The 20058-nt window shown below is 47.6% G+C and overlaps 1 protein-coding gene across 2 annotated transcripts; it reads left to right on the top strand.

Moving 5' to 3' along the window:
• Positions 1-8022: 8022 nt before the first annotated feature.
• Positions 8023-19943, top strand: PHETA2 (PH domain containing endocytic trafficking adaptor 2). 2 transcript variants are annotated; one of them, XM_032787025.2, is made up of 3 exons: positions 8023-8083; positions 15527-15679; positions 16433-19943. In XM_032787025.2, exon 3 carries the CDS (start codon positions 16437-16439, stop codon positions 17247-17249), a length of 813 nt encoding a protein of 270 aa, XP_032642916.1. In that variant the 5' UTR covers positions 8023-8083; positions 15527-15679; positions 16433-16436; the 3' UTR covers positions 17250-19943. The 2 variants fall into 2 exon arrangements, with proteins under 2 accessions (XP_032642916.1, XP_032642926.1); XM_032787035.2 differs by lacking the exon at positions 8023-8083 and adding an exon at positions 10474-10671.
• The last annotated feature ends 115 nt before the right edge of the window (positions 19944-20058 follow it).

The raw sequence follows: 20058 nt of genomic DNA, 5'->3' as shown, positions 1-20058 counted from the left end.
AATTTTATGTCCAATGATTAATCAGTTTTCTTTATTGTATTTACTTTTTCCTGCAGCATATCTATGTCACTATTACTTCAGGAGCACAGATGAGGCAACCAGGGGACACTAACTACCCGATCCACGGAGCCATGTTTAATCCGACTCACGACGCTGCTCACCAACAGGTGCTGTCGGGTGGGTGAGAGTCAAAGGGAGCGCTCCGTCAGCCGTGGGGCCCGAGTTTGTTTTTGCTCATAGCACGGAGACCCGCTCTCCTCCTTGTGCAACATGTCATGGTAAATACTGGAGCAAGGCTCATTTGCTACAACGTGTGTCGTCCTCTCTTACGATACTGCTCACTTTCGAGGCAGTCTTCGAGTTTTGTCCTCTAATACCACTGCCCTATATTCTAGTGCGTATCAGGAAACGTATCTTCTTAATTCTTAACGGTTTATAGAGCGGAAGAGACCCTGCTCTAGCATAAAACTCCAAAACGTATAGGGATGGTATTGATGGTTTTCTAGGCGGGGATCGAGATCCCTTAAAGTCTGGAATTCGCTCGCATTTTCATTGAGTCCGCGTTGCGCCCCCCCCCTTTAAATTTCCGCAAGCCGAGTGCGCATGCGCTATCATATAGGCCACTGCGGACTTAGTAAGAGGGGGGCGCCGAGAGATACCTACCCATCTCTATCACCACGAATTTGTGAGCCACGTTTCTCTACTCCGTGCTAGGCAGTAGATGGGTACAGAACGACTGGTTAACCATTCGCTTGATCGGTGCTATCATGCAAAAGCAATTGAATGCTGGCTGTTGTCTTACGATGATAGGCGGACTCGACAGCCTCACTTTGCCTACTCAGTCCCATTATGCCTGCCTCATACTATGACCCCGTTCCTACACGCATTATAGCATATCGGGCAATGTGACTTGACAGAAATTATATTGGCAATCTACTACAAGAACCGTATGTCCAAAGCGTTACGAATTCTCCTCGATAGTGATGAGTTTATCGCGCATCTCTTGTTTTGCTCGCCGCGATCCAGTATACAACTATAACGGTGCGAGAAAAAGAAAAAAAAAAAAAAAAAAAAAAAAATGCTGAACCGGCTCCTCTACTCACGGCGTTTTATGCCAAGCGTTATTCCAACCCTGCTTTATCTCGTCTGTGCGCGAACATCCTTATGGCGATCTCCATAAATAGTATCATACGATGCTTTTGCTTTTTCAGCTCTATAGCCAGCACCCCTGCTAGTGTCACGTTACTGCCCGTTAGGGCACAGAATGATCCAGGGCAAGAAAAGAAGGAATAAAAAAAAAACGGGCCTCCCTCGGGCAAAATGGTTTCGTCTCAGCCTGATTCCCGGCGTGAAACGGAAATCCGACTACGACCAATTTACGCCCACACAGAAGCCACCCGCTGACAAAATAATGATTTCAACCCCAGAGAATTTTCAAGCGCAGCCCGCTCGGTCGGAGTGTTGGAGACTGTCGGACAACATATGTGAACTACGGAAGACACTACCACAATGCGACGTTTTAAGATAAGAGAGAATTGACGTTAGCCTCGGACCATGGACGCACAACGCCGAATTACTGTGCCTAGTGTGGCCGCATGAAATCGAATTTATAATATCAGTTTTATAAAACAGATTTTAGCTAATTCGATATTATCTTGTAGTGTAGATGTGGCCTTAGAACTCACACCAAAGATACTTGCGGCCAATCCTATAATAAACTATCTAAGGATTTATTAACAAAGAAAAGAAATGAGAGTTATTGCAAGTTTAAAGCAGGCAGACGTATACACATGAGTTATAGTCTATGGTTCCAAAAGGTGACAGAGTTATAGTAGTCCGTCAGCTGGGAATGTCTTTTAGGGCTAACCCAGGTTGACCTTGGGGATCTCTGCTTCTGTTTCATAACTTTGGCCCTGGGAGAGTCCAAACGGCATAAGAGATGAGAAATGTTCTTGTCAGCTATTTTTACTTCCTTCCAGGTTTCAAGCTGATGGGACAAATCTTTTTGTATCTAGCCTCTTCATAGATGCAAGGGGCAAATTAACAAAGTCTTTGTATTGTGATGTCACACAGTGGCCTATTTAGTTTTGACAGGCCTTCTTGGTGGACAGGAGATGATCCCTCCTGACTGGATTCATAGTTTCAAAGCAAACATTTTTTACAGTTGCAAAGCAAAAACGTATATATTACCTTATAGTATGTGATAAAGATATTATAGGTGAGATTAATGCATTCAGCAACTTACAAACATTTCATAAAGTCTAAACACCAAAAACATTGGTATAGGTCCAATATTCAGACAGCATGGCCCCTTTAAATCTTTTTCCTGCCAGGAGGAGGAGAGTAAGAAAAAGGAGGGAAACTCCAGGGGGCAGCGCTGGAGTTCCAGGAAGGGGAGAAGCAGTCAACAGGCCCTGGAAAAATGAAAGGGGAGGACTTGCCTGAGGCCTGAGGAGGACAGGCCCTATCTGGGACAGCCCAGGACAGGAGCCAGGAGCAGCACTGTGCCAGGGAGGAATTGCCCAAGAAGGCCAGGCCAGAGCTGGACCCAGTATCACAGCTGCCCAGAGTTGTGTGGGGCTGGGAGTACTGGGGCTTGTGACTCTGCACTGGGAACAAGGAGGGAGGCTGCTAGATAGTTAAGTGGGGAGGTGATCGCTCTGTGGCTTTGCAGAGAGCAGCAGAAGAGGGCACCGGAGAGGTTTGTTGGGGGAAAGTTCACTGGCGCCGAAGACGACCAGGAGCACCCAAGACTCACCACCAGACTGGAACTTTGCTCAGGCCTCCTGAACTCTGTGTGCAGACACATTGCTCAGTGTCTGCCCTTCCAGACTGTGCTACCACTGGGCCTATGGGGCCTTGGCGTGGATGCAGCCCTGTTTTATTGCTTCCCTTATATTTCCTCTTGTTGTATTTCTCCTCTCATCCCTCTGTAAATAAATACTTCCCTTTGTTATATCCATTGTACTTTTCCTGTGAGTGGGTGTGTTCACTCTGGGGGGGTTTGGAACAGGTGCTCCTGGGTTAGAAGGGATTTCTCCTGCTGCATTCCTGCGCGCACCTTCTCTTTGCCAAAGCTGCCTGCAGAGCAGACTCCATCTTGGTCACGAGGGCCCTAAAGTTACATGTTATTGGTGAGATTAATGCATTCAGCAACTTACAAACATTCCATAAAGTCTAAACACCAAAAACATTGTTATAGGTCCAATATTCATTTTAACACAGAGGTGAACAAGATTGGTTTCCAGCAATGAATTTGTCAGAACTCGACTAAAGCCTTGGCAAGAGCTGGCACCTGGTCTGCCAGCATCACAGATATGTTAAAGCATGGGCGGGCAAACTTTTTGGCCTGAGGGCCACATTGGGTTTCCAAAATTGTGCCTTCCCAAACAGCCAGGCGTGGCCCAGCTCCTGCCCCCTCTCCAACTCCCCCTGCTTCTCACCCCCTGACAGCCCCTCTGGGACCCCTGCCCCATCCACCCTTCCCTGGCCTCTGAGTGCCCCTGGACCCCCTACCCCTGACTGCCCCCAGCCACCCCATCCAACCCCACCTCTCCTTCCTGACTGCTTCCAAGGACCTCTGCCCCCATTCAGCCCCCCTGTTCCCCTCTGACCACCCAACCCCTAATCTAGCACCCCACCCCCGACCACCACCCCGAACTCCCCTGCCTTCTATCTAAACCCCCTGCTCCCTGCCCCCTTACCACACTCCCTGGAGTACCAGTGGCTGGTGGCGCTACAGCCGTGCTGCCCAGAGCATCAAGACAGGCAGCCGTGCCGTCCGGCTGGAGCCAGCCACCATGCCACCGCGCAGCACATAGCACTGGATCAGGGCACGGCTCTGCAGCTGCGCTGCTGGCAAGAGCTTGCAGCCCCGCCACCCAGAGTGTTGCGCAACGGTGCAGTAAGCTGAGGCTGAGGGGGAACAGCAGGGGAGGGGCTGGGGGCTAGCCTCCAGGGCCAGGAGCTTAGGGGCCAGGCAGGAGGATCCCCTGGGCCGGATGTGGCCCGCGGGCTGTAGTTTGCCCACCTCTGCATTAAAGACTGTGAGATGCTCAGATATCACAATAATGGCAGCCTACTAAGTACCTCAGATAGATATAATAGTGACAGCCACAGCCCCAAAGATCTTACAATCTAAGTGTAAGTCTATAGGCAATAAGTGGATAAAACAAAGGGGGAGCAGAAAGAAATGATGGGACTACATCGGTCCTCATGAAAGACAGTGGTCACAGGAACCAGCTGTCTGCCTACTGTTACAGGTGCTTGTTAGGGGATGCGTGCTGCTAAGTGCAGGGATATGAATATGTCGTACAATCCCCATTTCCCAGCTCTGTCCTGTGTTTCAAGAAATATTAAAGAAATCCACATTTATTTCAGGCTTTGCCTCGTCATCCATTGGCACAATACAACAATGTCAGTCTGTTATATTTTATGGCACTTCTCACAACCATATCTAAGAACCAAACAACAATTAATGTTTGCATGTAAAAAAGTTAGCAAGGTGAAGAAACAAATGCTGCCACGTAATGATGGTGTTCCACAGAAGAAAAACAATGATGTGGCACCTCCCAGTGTAAACAAACGGGATGATTGGCTACCCGGGTAAAGTTTGTTTGTTGGCAGTCTCAGCAGAGAAGCTAAGAATCAAGAGCTATAAAGACTTAACCTCCACCTAAAGCTGTCACCTCCTTTTTATGACAAATGGACAGACTGGCAGGGAATGTCTGTGAGATGCATGAAAAGCCTGTGTCTTTATCATCCCTCTTCTGCAGATAAACAGAGGACTGCAGTCTCCAGCTTTGTCAGGCAAGCACATGTCATCAGCTCTGGAATTATTTTGGAAAAAGAAAAAAACTCAACCTCCCCCCCAGATATTTTTAATTAATGTCACTGTGCAGTTAAAAAAAACACACTTTTTTTCTCCGTGCCTCAGTCCCGCCCCCTGCCCCCCGTAAAATGGAAACAACCATACTCACTTTCCCAACTCACACGAGGAGTGTGAGGATTAATTCCCTGATGTTGGTAAACTGCTTTGAGATCCTAATATGGAAGGATCTAGAGAAGTGCAAAATATTATTATTTATTAATAAATTACCCAGATACTGCAGAGATGATGGGAGCCACAGCAGTACTTGATCCAGTAATATGACCTGTACATTACATAAATGAATTCAGAAAGGGCAGAAGCAGACACTGAGTCTCACATAACAATGTGCTGTGCTTGTGGTATATCTGCTGTGACTGGGTTCTGATTGTTTTGGTGACAGGGAAGAGGGGACTCAAGTCCCGTGCAGGGAACCGGGAACCCCAATCTGTAGACTTGTATAGTTAGGGTCCTTGGGTTACATGACAGAGACCAGCTACATGAACAGTGTGGTAACTGAGGCGACCACCTGTCTTGAAATTCACTGGGTCTGATTTTCAGGGGTCTGTTGCACATCCTGAGAGTCTCCATCTTCTAGGACAATTAAACATGGTTTGGGAACCTTTTCTCTCCATGGCCTCACAACTATTGACAAGTGTGAATCAAATTGTCCAGAGAAGATGATTAAGGAGTGACTTGATTACAGTGTCTACATTGGGAGCAAACATTTGGTAAGGGGCTCAGTCTAGCAGAGAAAGGTATAACATGACCCAATGGCTGGAAGTTGAAGCTAGACACATTCAGACTGGAAATGAGGTACAAACTTTTAACAATGAGGGTAATTGAGCAGTGGAACAATTAACCAAGGGTTGTGGTGGATTCTCCATTACTGGCAATTTTAAAATCAAGATTGGATGTTTTTCTAAAAAAAAGTGCTTTAGGAATTATTTCCGGGAAGTCGTATGGCCTGTGTTATATAGGAACAGCAGACTAGTAGATGATCACAGTGGTCCCGTCTGGCCTTGGAATCCATGAATAAGTTTCTAAAAGTTCAGATGCTTAATTAGACTGGAACTCTCACAAGATCAGATCCCCTCTGGAGATTTCTGGCACTTCTCTAGTTTCATCCATAGTAGAAATACTGTGAGAATAGCTATTCATGGGAACATCCAGTGCTTCTGCTTCCAAAAGCAGGATGCTCAAGAGGTAAACACTTTTTTTTTTTTTTACAGTTAGGAGTTTATTTTGGTTTGGATGAGGAGCAATGGCTCTGGTGAGTTCTTAGTTGGCCTAAGAGATGGGGCGAACCAGTTTGTCCTGACACAGAAGTTAGACCAGGGGTTGGCAACCTTTCAGAAGTCTGTGCCAAGACTTCATTTATTCACTCTAATTTAAGGTTTCACGTGCCAGTAATACATTTTAATATTTTTAGAAGGTCTCTTTCTATAAGTTTATAATATATAACTAAACTATTGTTGTATGTAAAGTAAATAAGGTTTTTTAAATGTTTAAGAAGCTTCATTTAAAATTAAATTAAAATGCAGAGCCCCCCGGACCGGTGGCCAGGACCTGGGCAGTGTGAGTGCCACTGAAAATTAGCTTGCATGCGGCCTTCGGCATGTGTGCCATAGGTTGCCTACCCCTGAGTTAGACCATTGCTTTGCAGACTGCAATTCTGCCCTCTTCCATCTCAGCATTAGGAGTCAGGGGAGGGCAAAGGTGGTGTTAAGCCTTATTCTGGTGAAAGGTAGAGCAGTTGTGGGGGCCCTTATGAGTGAGGCTAAGATTTTGTCATGGATATTTTTAGTAAAAGTCATGGGCAATAAAGAAAAATTCACAGAAGTCTGTGACCCATCCATGACTTTTACTAAAAATGTCCATTACAAAATGGGGAGCTCAGCTGCAGGGTCCCCACATTGCCTGCAGTATCTGGGCAGCTGTAGGGACCCGCTCCAAGCTCTGGGGTTCCCCAGCACCTACAGGGGTTTGGAGCTCTGAGGTCCCCGCACTGCCCACGGCAGCTTGGTGCTCCAGGGTCCCCTACCACCCATGGCGGTCAGGAGCCCCACAGCTCCCAGCCAGGGCTGAAGTTATGGAAGTCGCTGGAATTTACGGATTCCATGACATCCTCGACCTCAGTGAAAAAGTTGTAGCCTTAGTTCTGGGCCATTGCAGCAACCAAACATAGTTGGAATGCTGGGCTTTGCCTCCTTGGCACACCCACTATGCTGGCCCTTCGTATAGCTCTATGCCAAGTGCGGAGCCCCCTCTGTTCCAGGGGTATCCTTCAGAGCTGGCTCCACCAGCTATATGGCCCTAGGGTCACCAGACGGCAAGTGTGAAAAATTGGGACAAGGGGTAGGGGGTAAGAGACGCCTATATAAGAAAAAGCCCTGAATATCAGGACTGTCCCTATAAAATCAGGACATCTGGTCACCCTGTATCCCCCCTTTATGGCAGTGGAGCAACATAAAAGAGCCATCATGCAGGGGAGAACTGGCCTTGTCTAATATCCTTAAAGATAGCAAGATCAGGCAGCGCTACAGTTAACCAGCAGGGTGTGTGGTTTTATGCAGCCTGGGCGCGTACGAACGCTAGGCGAGAAAAGCAGGAAAAGCCCTTTCACGCCATTGAAATACACGGGAGTGGAAGGCGGGGAAAGGACAGTTGTTCTGTGACCCCCACCCCACTCTAGGGACTGTACCACCTACATAGGGACAGACACATGCAAGTGCCTGTGGAGTCACGACCAATAACTTTTTCTCTCTCTGCAGCTGAACTGCGTGCAAGTTTGGCTCGTGGATACAGGACCACACAATACGCGCAGCAGGAGCCCGGTGTCAAAGCACAGCCTAATCTAGAGTTAGCGGGGAAGGGGAGGCTTGAAGGGCATGAAGACAGATCAGAAGCGGTGTAGCGCTTGGGTCCAGCGCTGACGTGGCTCCCAGGCCCTGGGGGTGGGGGGACTGAGACCAGCCGCCCCTCTATGTAAACTCAAGCCTAGTGGAAAACCCGGATCCGCTCGGAATCCTGGCGCCCGGCTCCGCCCGGGACTGTGTGAATGGATCCCGCCGAGTCCCAGCTGCTCCACTGGCTACGCAGCCCTCCGGGTTTTGTACCGTGGCGGCGCCGAGCGGCTGCCCCAACTTGTAGCGAGCCGAGCCGAGCGGAGCGGGCAGGGCGGCCGGGGCAGGGGGACGGGCTTTGCCGGCGGCGGTGAGTAACACACTGGGGCGGCCCCCGGCCGTGGAGCCACTGGCGCTAGGGGAGAGGGACAGCGAGCCGGCCAGACCGCCCGGGCAGCTGCGATCCCGTCTCCCAAGCCCGCTGGGCGAGCGCAGAGGTGTCCCAGCAGCCAGGAGCCCCGGGCGTGAGCGCGCCAGCCTGGGGCTAGTGGCCTGTGTGAAATGCCTTCGGTCGGTTCCCAAAGGGCGGGGGGTCCAAGAATGGCCAGAGGGGAGGAGCACAGCGCCCCCCTTTGCTAGAACCAGGGGGACCCTCCTCCGCAACAGCTTGGGCTGTTACAGCCCCTCCTGCTTCGATCAGGCTGAGCCAGAGGCTGGGGGATTGGCGTCCTAGCAGGCCCTAGCTGGGGAGCCTATACACCCCCCCGCATGCTGGTGGAGCTGGAGGGCTGAATGTCCTGGAATCTCCCAAACCTGAGGCCCTAGTACAGTGGGCTCCTAGGGTGAAATCCCAGGTCTGTCGAAGTCAATGACAAATTTCCTGTTGACTTCAGTGGAGCCACCAGGATTTCATAACATACTACATGGCCTGGGACTTGGTGCTGCCACCGTGATGACTTGGTTAGAAAAGGAGAGTGATGGGATTTAACACAGTACACAAGTGGATTAAAAACTGGCTCACTGATAGGTCTCAAAATGTAACTGTCAATGGGAAATCATCATCAAGTGGGTGTGTTTCTAATGGGGACCCACAGGGAACAGTTCTTGGCTCTACACCAGGAGTTCTCAACATTTTCTTTCTGAGCCTCCTCCTCCCTCCAACAAGCTATAAAAAGTCCACAGTCTACCTGTGCCCCCACAACTGTTTTTCTGCATATAAAAGCCCAGGACAGCATTAGGGTGTAGCCAGCAGGGCAACTGCTTAGGACCCCATGCCACAGGGTGCCCAGTGAAGCTAAGTTGCTTGGGCTTTGGCTTCGGCTTCAGCCCTGGATGGTGGGACTTGGGCTCGGGCTCAGGGTTGGGCTTTCTGCCCTGGGCCTCATAGAGTCTAATGCCAGCCCTTCTTGGCTGACCCCTGAAACCTGCTCGTGATACTCTGGGGTACACTGGGCCCCTGGTTGAGAACTGCTGCCCTATGCTACTTAACATCTTTATCAATGACCTGGAAGAAAACATAAACTCATCACTGATAAAGTTTGCAGATGACACAAAAATTGTGGAAGTAGCAAATAATGAAAGGTGGGGGATAGCTCAGTGGTTGGAGCATTGGCCTGCTAAACCGAGAGTTGTGAGCTCAATCATTGAGGGGGGCTGTTTAGGGATATGGGGTAAAAATCTGTTGGGTGATTTGATTGGGGATTGGTCCCCCTTTAAACAGGGGGTTGGACTAGATGATCTCCTGAGGTCCTTCCTAACCCTGATATTCTATGATTCCAAGAGAACAGGGTAGAAACAAATAACAAAGAGAACTAGATCACTTGGTAGACAGCATGCAAGCAAACAACATGAGTTTGATTACAGCTAAAAGCTACAAGTAGGAACAAAGGGTGTTACATAAAGGGGTGATTATCAGTGAAGACTGAGGCAAAGAATTCATTTAGCTCAGTGGCTCTCAAACATTGCTATATAAAAGGGTACTGGTGACCCTTTCATATAGCAAGACTCTGAGTGTGACCCCCCTCATAAGTTAAAAACACTTTTTTATATATTTAACACCATTATAAATGCTGGAGGCAAAGCAGGGTCTGGGGTGGAGGTTGACAGCTTGTAACCCCCCCCATGTAATAACCTCACAACCCCCTGAGGGGTCCTGACCCCCAGTTTGAGAACCCCTGATTTAGCTTCTCCTTTAGCATGGTGATCGTCCTGTGGCCCCACTGATTGTGTCGCAGGCTTCCTGATTCTGATCTACTTAAAAAAAAATTGATGTTAGTTTTTGTGTCTTTTGCTAGTTGCTCTTCAAATCCTTTTTGAATTACAGACTTGATCACAGTGTAAAAGTATCTACATGGGGAACAAATATTTAATAAGGAGCTCTTCAATCTAGCAGAAAAAAGTATAACGTGATGCAATGGCTGGAAGTTGAAGCTAGACACATTCAGACTGGAAATGAGGTGTACATTTTTAATAGTGAGAGTAATTAATCATTGGAATAATTTACCAAGGTGGAATCTCCATCAGTGATGATTTTAAAATCACAATCAGATGTTTTTCTAAAAGATCTGCTCTAGGAATTATTTTGGGAAGTTTTTTAGCCTGTATTATACAGGAGTCAGATCACAATTGTCCCTTGTGGCCTTAGAATCTATGAACCCCTCCACTGAAAATCCAGTGCTTTTCGCTAGCACTAAATTAACTTTAAAATTCTAATTAGCTAGAACTGTGTTTTCACCAAACAGCTTTTTCCCCCATTAAGGTGCTTAACCCCACAGGGGTGGCTGAAGTAACAGATTTGTGACATTACAGTTGTCGTCATAGCTACAGATTGCATAGTGGCACAAACTGTGATGCAGAGCGGTAGCAGGAAAAGGTCTCATTCTGGCTCTAATTCTTCAACAGCAGCTGGGGAAATTAGAAATGAACAGCTTTTGGGAGAAAGGATGGTCTGTGGCTCAAGTTAGTTTGCGAAAATCTCCCCTTGAAAAGCTGCTAGAAAAGAGGCAGGAAAAGTGGGAAATGTATACAGCAGAGAGGAATGTACAGTGACCTCCGAGTGCAGTGGGGGTACTTGAGGGAAGGGGGCATTCGGGGCACTGGCAGCATATGTGATGGTTTGTGTGTTTGGAAGTGCTGGGCTGAACACACCGGTTTGTTGTAGGGTGGCTATGGGGCATTGGACACTCTGTGCAGGTTTGTTAGTGAAAGAACGCTCATGAGTGCTGGGGCTTTGCACACTGAGGGTTCTGCGTGAGTAGAGGAATTCCTTGTGGTTCTGTGTTATTGTAGGAATGTTTGTGAGCATGGCGGCTGCATGCCATGATCTGTTGTTTCAGCGGCATGAGGGCTGGGGTAGTAGGCGGTTGTTTGTGTCACGGCGTCTGGAGTGACAGAGCAGACTGTCAAAACAGGGTAGACAGCCCAAACTGGGGGTAGGTTCTATAATTAGATTGCACCAAGCCAGTGACAAATGTGAACCCTTGGACCACTGTAACAGTCTGACCATGGAGTCACAGATGACAGTTCCCTTAGATTCTCCAGTTTATCTTGTCATCCAGGGAAGCTGGACTTAGTGATAAATGGTTGCTTACACCAGGGGTTCTCAACCTTTTTCTTTCTGAACCCTGCCCCCCCCGCCAAACGTGCTAGAAAAACTCCAGTGCCAACCTGTGCCACAAAAACTGTTTTTCTGCATATAAAAGTGAGGGCCTACATTAGAGGGTAGCAGGCAGGGCAATTGCTCATAGCCCTGCACCAAAGCTGCCCAGGCTTTGCCTTTGGCCCCGGGTGGCAGGGCTCAGGGCAGCATGGCTTCTGCTTTCTTCCTGGGCCCCAGAGAGTCTAATGCTGGCCCTGCTTGGCAGAGCCCGGAAATGTGCTTGGGGCCTTCCAGGGGGCCTTGGGCCCCTGGTTGAGAACAGCTGAGTTACACTAAAAATCACAAAATATTCAGGTTGCTCCCAGTCCCAAGCGACCAGTCACTTACTTCAGATCAGTGGGTATCCTAGACAAAGACAATGCCTGTAGCCAGTCCTGTAATAAACTATCTAGAGGTTTATAAACCAGGAAAAATAAACGAGAGAGTCATTTACAGGTTAAAGCAAGCAAACAGGCACATAAATGAATTGCAATCTAAATCCTAAGAGTGACAGGGTTGTAGAGCTCTGTCAGTTCAAAATGTCTTCTAGGGAGGCAGATCCACCTAGGGGTAAACCGTGGGATCTCTGACTTCAGTTTAGTGTCTCTGGCCTTGTGAGAGTTCAAACAGAAAAGAGATGGAACATTTTCCTGTGACTTTATTTTATTTCCTTCATTCAGCCTCCAAGACGGTAAGACAAGCTTTCTTGCCGGAGCATTTCCAGGGTGCGATAGGGCCATTCATCAGTCCTTGATATTGTGATGGTCCTTGATGGCTCATCTGATTTTTGATGGTTCTTCTGGATGGGCGCGGGGGGGGGGAGAAACACTTTTCCCATCCGAGTTCACAAGTTTAGAGCAAACATTTTCAAAGTTACAAAGCAAAACCTACACATTTCCTTACAGCCTGGAATAGAGACATTACAGATAAGATTAATACATACAGCAATTTACATACATTCTTTAGAGTCTAAACACTAAATACATTCTTAGTAGACTAATATCTATTTTGAGCAACACTAAACACTTGTCTATGGTTACAGCACTGCACTGGTGCAGCTGTGCCACTGTAGCACCTGTTGAAGAAACTATCTGTGCTGATGGGAGAGCTTCTTCTGCTGACGTAGGTACTCCCCATCCCAGAGAGGTGATAGCTATGGCAATGGAAGAAGCCCTCCCATCAACATAGCGCTGTCTACACTGGGGATTAGGTCGGTATAACTACGTCACTCAGGGGTGTGAATTTTCCACACTCCTGAGCAACATAGTTATACAGACAGAAGTTTGTAGTTTAGACCAGACCTAACACACAAATGAGCTGGTCTGATCGCCAGCTATGAGCTTGTCAGTTCTTAGCTAATGGCTGCAGCCTTGGCAAGAGCTGGCACCTGGCCTTCCAGCGTCACAATTTGTTACTGTAGGATCATTTGGAACAACCAGTCTGAAGGCTGTGTAGTTGTGGTTGTGTTGGTCCGGGGTATTAGAGAGACAAAGTGGGTGAGGTAATGTCTTTTATTGGACCAACTTCTGTTGGTGAGAGAGACAAGCTTCTCTGTGCAAGCTCAAAAGCATGTCTCTCTCACCAACAGATAGGGTGACCAGATGTCCCGAATTTATAGGGACAGTCCCGATTTTTGGGTCTTTTTCTTATATTGGCTCCTGTTATCCCCCCCCCCCCCATCCTGCTTTTTCACACTTGCTGTCTGGTCACCCTACCAACAGAAGGGGGTCCAATAAAAGACATGACCTTGCCCACTTTGTCTCTCCAGTAGATTGAAGGCAGTCGTTTGTGGGGCTGTGTATGAACAGTGGGACTGCGTGCGCTAGCTTGTTTATTGTAGAGTCCTCAGAAGTGAGCACTAGTTTGCTGTTGGTCACTTTGTGGGCGGTGCTGCAAGAACTGGTAGCTGGGTTGCATGTGCTGATTGGTTGTCATTAAGATTGTAGGTTCTGTATTTCTATTTTGGATACGTATGTGGCCCCCATTACGGTAGTACGGGAGCACTTTGCAATCTTTTAATGTGTGGTTTTTAGACATTAGGTATGATGCATGGATTGTTTTACTATATGGTGGATGAATTTTGACCAATTTTTAGAGATCGCAGTCCAGCCATGGCATCTTTAGCATACTCTGAAACATTGTCCCTTTTAAAGCTTGTCAGTATCTTTGCTCTAAGCTGGAGCTCTGAGCACATGTATCTGCAGCCTGCTTCAAACAAAGCTCTGATTTTTCTTTATAGAATCTTTAAAAGTTGTGGGCTTGGTGTGGATGGTCGCCAGCTTGTAGCCAGAGAGTCTAGTTCTGAGGCCCTTGAAGTCAAAGTGATGTGTGCACCATCATTGATTATTTTCATTGTTAATCTTGTTTTAAGAGCAGAGGACCTGATTCTTTGTTGTTCACTGGCATCAAACCAGTGTAACTCAACTAACATAAATACACAGGCACAACACCAGTAGGCCAGATCCTCAGCTGGTATAAACTGGCATAGCTCCATTGACTTTAATGGATTTATGATAGTTTATACCAGCTGAAAATCTGGCCTAATGTATTTACTTTGCGGTACACTGATCTTCTTTTTTGTGCATGGAAATCCTCCCTCCTCCCCCCTGCCCCTTTTTAGATTTTCACTTCTCTGGGAAAAGAGTATTGAAACAGCAAAACTTCCCTTTCTGTGAGTCTTCACATTTGCATTTGGAATCATGGGCTTAGAAAATTGGCTGCTCCTACCAGCCACCCAGAGGTAACCACATCTTTTATGTGAACAAGATGATTGTTCTTTTTGTGCACGTAACAGCAAAAAGGTGCAGACCTTTTGCAGACAAATAAAAACAAAGTCCCTGCACAATATGGGATTTTTCCTGTATGGCTCAGCCTTCTGTATAAATGTTTCTCTGCTGTTGGGACTCTAGACCCTTGAAGAGTTAAGGGTGTTGATTTGTGAATGGTCAGAGATTGAGGAAAATGCAGAGAGATTCTGGTGCCTGTATTGTGAGCAAGAGTGGGGATATACTCTAAAGAGGTCCCTTGTACAAAATCCAAGAGCAGGAGTAAACGCTGAATTCAGTGAAGAGGTATCCCCAGGTTTTATTTCCAGAGTTCTCAGATATACAGTAGGTGACATGGAGGGTTTCAGGACATTACGGGAGGGTAGTGAAGACTTACTGTGTATTAATGTATTCCAGTGGCAGCCATGATTTATATGCTGTCCGTACACCCATGAAAAAGCAGGGCCTGTTTCTCCTCTCACTTACACTGGTCAATGGAATCACTTCCAATTGAAGTGAGAGGAGAACTGGGCCCTGTCCCCACCTGAAGAGCACAGCCTAGGGAGGAACACTTTGGAATATTTGGGGATGGGGGGATTTTATAGACAGGGCAGGAATGTAGGAGGAGGGGACAGGGCCACCCAGAGGGCCCGGTGGCGGTCTGGGTCTTCGGCGGCATTGCGGCAGGGGGCCCTTCAGTGCTGCTGAAGACGCAGAGCAACTTAAGGGCCCCTCACTGCCAGAATGCTGCTGAAGACCTGGGCCGCTGCTGGTTGAGTACAAGCGCCGCAGCTCCCTCGCTTTGCCCCAGGCCCCTGAATCCTCTGGGTGGCCCTGGGAGGGGAATCCGGAATGCTGATTGGGTGGAGGTGAAAGTCATGGTTTATAATCCAGTTCATCCTGTTTTGTGCATTTCTTTGTCCTAAGTTTTAGCTGGAGAACATGTGCGAGCAGGCTGGAAAAGTAAAAGGACTGGACTCATAACATTGTTATGTATGATCCACTGTATACTGTGTGTTGGATTGCACAGTACAGGGTTGCAGATGGTAAATGGTAATGCTTCTGTAAACAAAAAAAGCTGTTCAGGATCCAGAATCAACCACAGAATCTATTTCCAGCCTTGAGAATTGAGTTGCATATATATTTAAAAGGAAAACGGTTTAAAATCCATTATTCCATCAGCTACTGGCAGTACTGGACCGCACAAGGTTGGGTTGGGGTCAGTTCAGTATTTCCATCTAGACTGGAACTCCTTTTTCACCCAGTGGCTGAGTGTCTGAGCTCGGCAGGTCCTGACAGGTTCAGGTAATCTTGTACTCAGCCTTGCCATTAGTGTGAACTCTGCTCAGGTTCATTCTGTTGACTTTATGATGGAGAATATATATCTGAGTGATGTGACCTTGTGTTTCAGTTCCCTGGTACCCTGGTCTCTGTGACCTTCTCTTTGGGACCTTCCCTCTGACTGGACGTGGTGAGCAGAAGGATGGAGCATTGTGGACCCTTGTCAAAGACTGAGCCTGTTCAGGGAAGAGGCCAGTGAGCTGCAATCTGACCATCATAGCTGGTAAGGTATGGTATCTCCTTGCCCCTGTCCCTGATCCTGTCCACATTCTGGGCAAGCTAGGCTACTGCCTTGAAGGAAGGGGACTGGGCTGAGGGCTGCTGCTGGTCTTGTAAGTGACAAGTGGGAGGACAGGGGAAGCATTTGCTGCAGAGGGGAGGTAACAGACATTGCTCAGTTTGAAAGATGCCTTCTGTATCCTGTCCCATAATACTAGAGTAAGAGAGCATTCAGAGGCATTAAGAGACAACTGATGTAAAAGGAATAAAGGGGAAATACCTCTTAAGTGACACACAATTAATCTGTGGAATTCACTGCTGCAGGATATTCAACTAAATAGTGAAATTCACAAACATTTCAAGAAGTAATAATTTGTTTGAATAAAACAGAATAAAAGGCCACAGATCTTCAGCTGGTGTAAACTGGCACAGCTCCCCTGACTTCAGAGGAGCTATGCTTCTTTTATGCTGGTTGATGATCTGGCCCAACATCTGCACTGACACTTAGTATTAAACATTGTATAAAAGACATCATGATGATTATTTGCTGGAATCAGGATGAAGTTTCTCTCAGGGTCTAGTACTGCTTTGTAAGGTGCAGTGTGGGGGGTTTACACCTTCCTCTTCAATATTAAGTGGTGGCTGCTACTTGAGAAGATTGGACACTGCACTAACTGGCTTAATAGTCTGTTCCAGAGCAGGAGTTGTTCCTTGTACTGAACTGGCTCCCTTGCCACCTCTTTCTTTGCCCTGCCAGGACGATGAAGCTGAATGAGCGAAGTGTGGCGCACTATGCCACATGTGACTCTCCGACAGACCATGCCGGCTTCCTCCACAAGCGTGTCAAGCAGCACCACCATCACCACCATCATCACCACCACACCACTTCCTACCACCGTCGCTGGTTCATCCTCAAGGGCAACCTGCTGTTCTATTTTGAAGATCGTGAGAGCCGGGACCCTTTGGGGCTTGTTGTGCTGGAGGGCTGCACCGTGGAACTGTGCGAGGCTGCCGAGGAGTTTGCCTTTGCCATCCGCTTTGATGACGCTGGTGCCAAGGCCTATGTGCTGGTGGCTGACTGCCAGGCCACCATGGAGGGATGGGTGAAGGCGCTTTCGCGAGCCAGCTTTGACTACATGCGTTTGGTGGTGAGAGAGCTGGAGAAGCAGCTGGAGGATGCCCGTAAGAGCTTGGCTGCCTGCCACAAATCTCCAAGGAAGTCGTCATCTGGCAGAAAAAGGCATTTGTCCAATCCTGCTATGGCGCTCGTCCAGGAACAGCCTCCCATCTTGGAGAATGGTTACTCCACATGGGGCAGTGGTTACATCCCTGCAGGGGCCTCCTGCTCTGATCACGATGGGGGGTGTTCCAAACCCCCGCCCCTGCCTCCTCGCCGGCGCTTGGCAGCTGGCAGTGGATGCGGAGCACTCGCCACTGGCCTCTCTTTGACTGGGCAGGAAAGCCCCGTGTCTCCGGAGACAGCCTGTTTCTCCAAGCTACACAACTGGTATGGTCAGGAGATTGCGGAGATAAGGAGGGAGTGGCTGGAGAGCCAGAGGAGTGGGGAACTGTGAAAGGCAAGGCATGGAATGACATCAAGCCCATTTTGACACTATCTTTGCTGTGCTTGGTGACCTCTCTCCCATCCAGGAAAATAGCCAAATAAGTGACAATGTTTTCTCTCCTTCCTTTCTGGAATCATTGCATGCTGGGTAGGTGGGTGAGTGTGGGATCTAGCAGAGACACAGATCGTCCCAAGACCTCGTTTTCATCTCTGGGGCCTCAGACAGAGTATGTTCCCTTGAGAAATATTGCAGCACAGCTTTAAAATGTCAGGAACTCTATATTTTGAATCTGGGGTGCAGATTGTAGAGTGGGTGAGGTGGGGTATATGTGACCAGACTTGCATACACAAAATGGTCATCGCTCTGCTTCCGTTCAGGTGGCTGTTTTTACTGTCTACCAATCTGGAGTAGTGGATGGAGTGGTTTGTTTTACTGTTAATCCTTCTGTGAGTAATCAGTTACGATGTATTGTCAGCAACTGAATGTTTGCTTAGGTTAGAGGTAAGGAGCATCTATTGCCTGTTAGCTTTTAGAAATGGCTTCTTATGTCACCCTCATATTCCTTCAAACCCCAGAGTAATCAGTGGTGAATTAAGACTAGATTGAACAGAGGGCTGAACTGGGCCCTTTGCTCTGAAGAGTACCTGAAGGTTTACCTCTCGCACTACTCACTGGCCTGGACTCAAGCAGATTTGGGGCCCCGTTGTTTTGGCTGGTCCATGGGTCCCTAGTGGTGCTTTACTCCAGTCTCAGTCTATCTGATTTGAATGGGCTCAGATTTATGGACATAGGACTCCCAGCCTTCAAAACTAGGATCAAGTTCTTATACAGTATATCCAGTAATGCATTATAGTATGGGTTGGCTAAAGAGAAGGAACATAAAAGGCCACCAAAGAATTCTGGATCATATGGTTGTATCAAGCATGAGGGTAGGTGTGACTCAATAACCAGTAATTATTTACACAAGTCTGTGGTACCAAATACCCCTCCCCCAGGAAATTCTTGACAGGGGTGAAGGGTGCAGGGATCTGTGGGTCAATGCCCATCTCATTGCATATGATAGAATTAGCACATCTACAAGTGTATTTTAGGTGCCATAGTATTTATGGAGGATAACGGGATGCAGTGAGGGGTAGGGGCCTGGTGATACTTGGGTGCGCACCACCTGTCACTTTCATAGGCACAAGAAAAGCCCCAAACCAAACCCTGCTAACCCATCAGTCAGACTTGCAGAGACCCCACAAACTCATATTTTCCCCTCTCTGAATGTGAGCTTGGAAGCAAAACTCCCAGAGAGGCAGCAAATTCTAGACTGAACCAAAGGTCAGGAGACCAGAACTCTCAAATTCTAATCTCGCTCTAGCACTGATCTGCTGTGTGGCCTTGGCCAAGTCAATTAACCTCAGTCTCCCTTTCTGTAAAATGGAGATAATAATACTTCTCTACCTCCCAAAGGCTTCTGTTGTTAACCTCAGTACAGTGCGTTGTTGTGCAGAGTGTTGTATATGGTCACAGTTCTTGGGGTATGGCTGAGGACACTAATTGTCCAGAGCCACATTTTGGCTGGATCTTTCTGATGATATTGTAGCTGAGACCCTCCTTCCAAAAGTGGGGCCTCATCACTGGAACACACGCATACAACGTGGAAGGGGAGGAGAAGATCAGTGGAGTAGGGACAAACATAATCATGCACTCTGTTGGGATAGGGCAGAGAGGGAGGGGCATGAAGAAAGGCATTTGGGACTAAGAGAGATTCACCAGCGTGTCACTCCGGTTTTATGTCACTGCTGATCTCAGTGGAGTTTCACCAGTTCAGAAGTGAACTAACTCAGTGGTGAATCAAGTCCATAGCTTCAATAAATGAAAATGAGTTGAGAGAGAGGCCGCTAGGCCACAAATTGCTATTAAAAAGGCAGTTGGGCTTTGGGGGGAATAAAGATACATGGACAAGGAGAGCAAATAGTCCAGGGACTGTGTAGAAAGCTGGTGGCAAATATAATGCAGAGATAGTATTTACAATTTTCCTACTCTTTCCTTCTATCCTCTTACTGAGAACTTTGTTTCAGGGCAGAACACGTTGCGCAGACCCCTGCTACCAGCCAAAGGATTTTTAACAATATTTTAAATTACATGTACCATTAATGAACCATACTGTGAGAGCAATGAGTGTCTCTGGCTTGTGGCTACTGTTCCACTTCTTGGCTGATTGAAGCATTCAGCCTTGTTCTTCACAATGTGCAGGAGAAATTTCCAAAGGCAGAAAGGGAGTCACGCTCCCAACTTCCAATGCTTCAGGTGCCTAACCACCCTTTGTGCCTTTGAAAATCCCAAATGGCGTGACTTTGAACTGTGAACAACATAATCTGTCTCTCTGTTATTCACTGCAGCATTTCGGTTTCTTTATAGCATTCTTTGGCTGAAATCCCCACCCCTTTCCTTGTATCATATCTACTGCATTCATGAGTTAAAGGGGTCACTGCCAACTAGTGCAGACTCCAATTTCTGTTTTGTCCTGGGGTTTTTTGGTTAAGGTGGGGATGCAGAAAGTGTTTATAAAAGTTAATATGGAGAGAAATATTTTTGAGACTTTTTAAAGTCAATCAAAAGCAGCCGTGTTTTGGGCAGACAACAGTGGTAGTCCGTGCCTGGCGTGCTTAGCGCCAGTAAACACACCAGGGGGAGAAGCAAGCAGAGTTTATTTGAGATCTCAAAGTGGTGCTGGGAGACTTGACCTGCCTCAGATCCAGCACACCTAAAACAAGCAGTCTGTTCCTTTATATCCATGAGAACTTTTCTTGCTGACTAGCAAGCCCCTGTT

Source organism: Chelonoidis abingdonii, chromosome 1, assembly GCF_003597395.2.
Source record: "Chelonoidis abingdonii isolate Lonesome George chromosome 1, CheloAbing_2.0, whole genome shotgun sequence".
Taxonomy (NCBI): domain Eukaryota; kingdom Metazoa; phylum Chordata; order Testudines; family Testudinidae; genus Chelonoidis; species Chelonoidis abingdonii.
The sequence above is the reverse complement of the archived record's forward strand: the minus strand, read 5'-3'. Positions and strand labels throughout refer to the sequence as shown.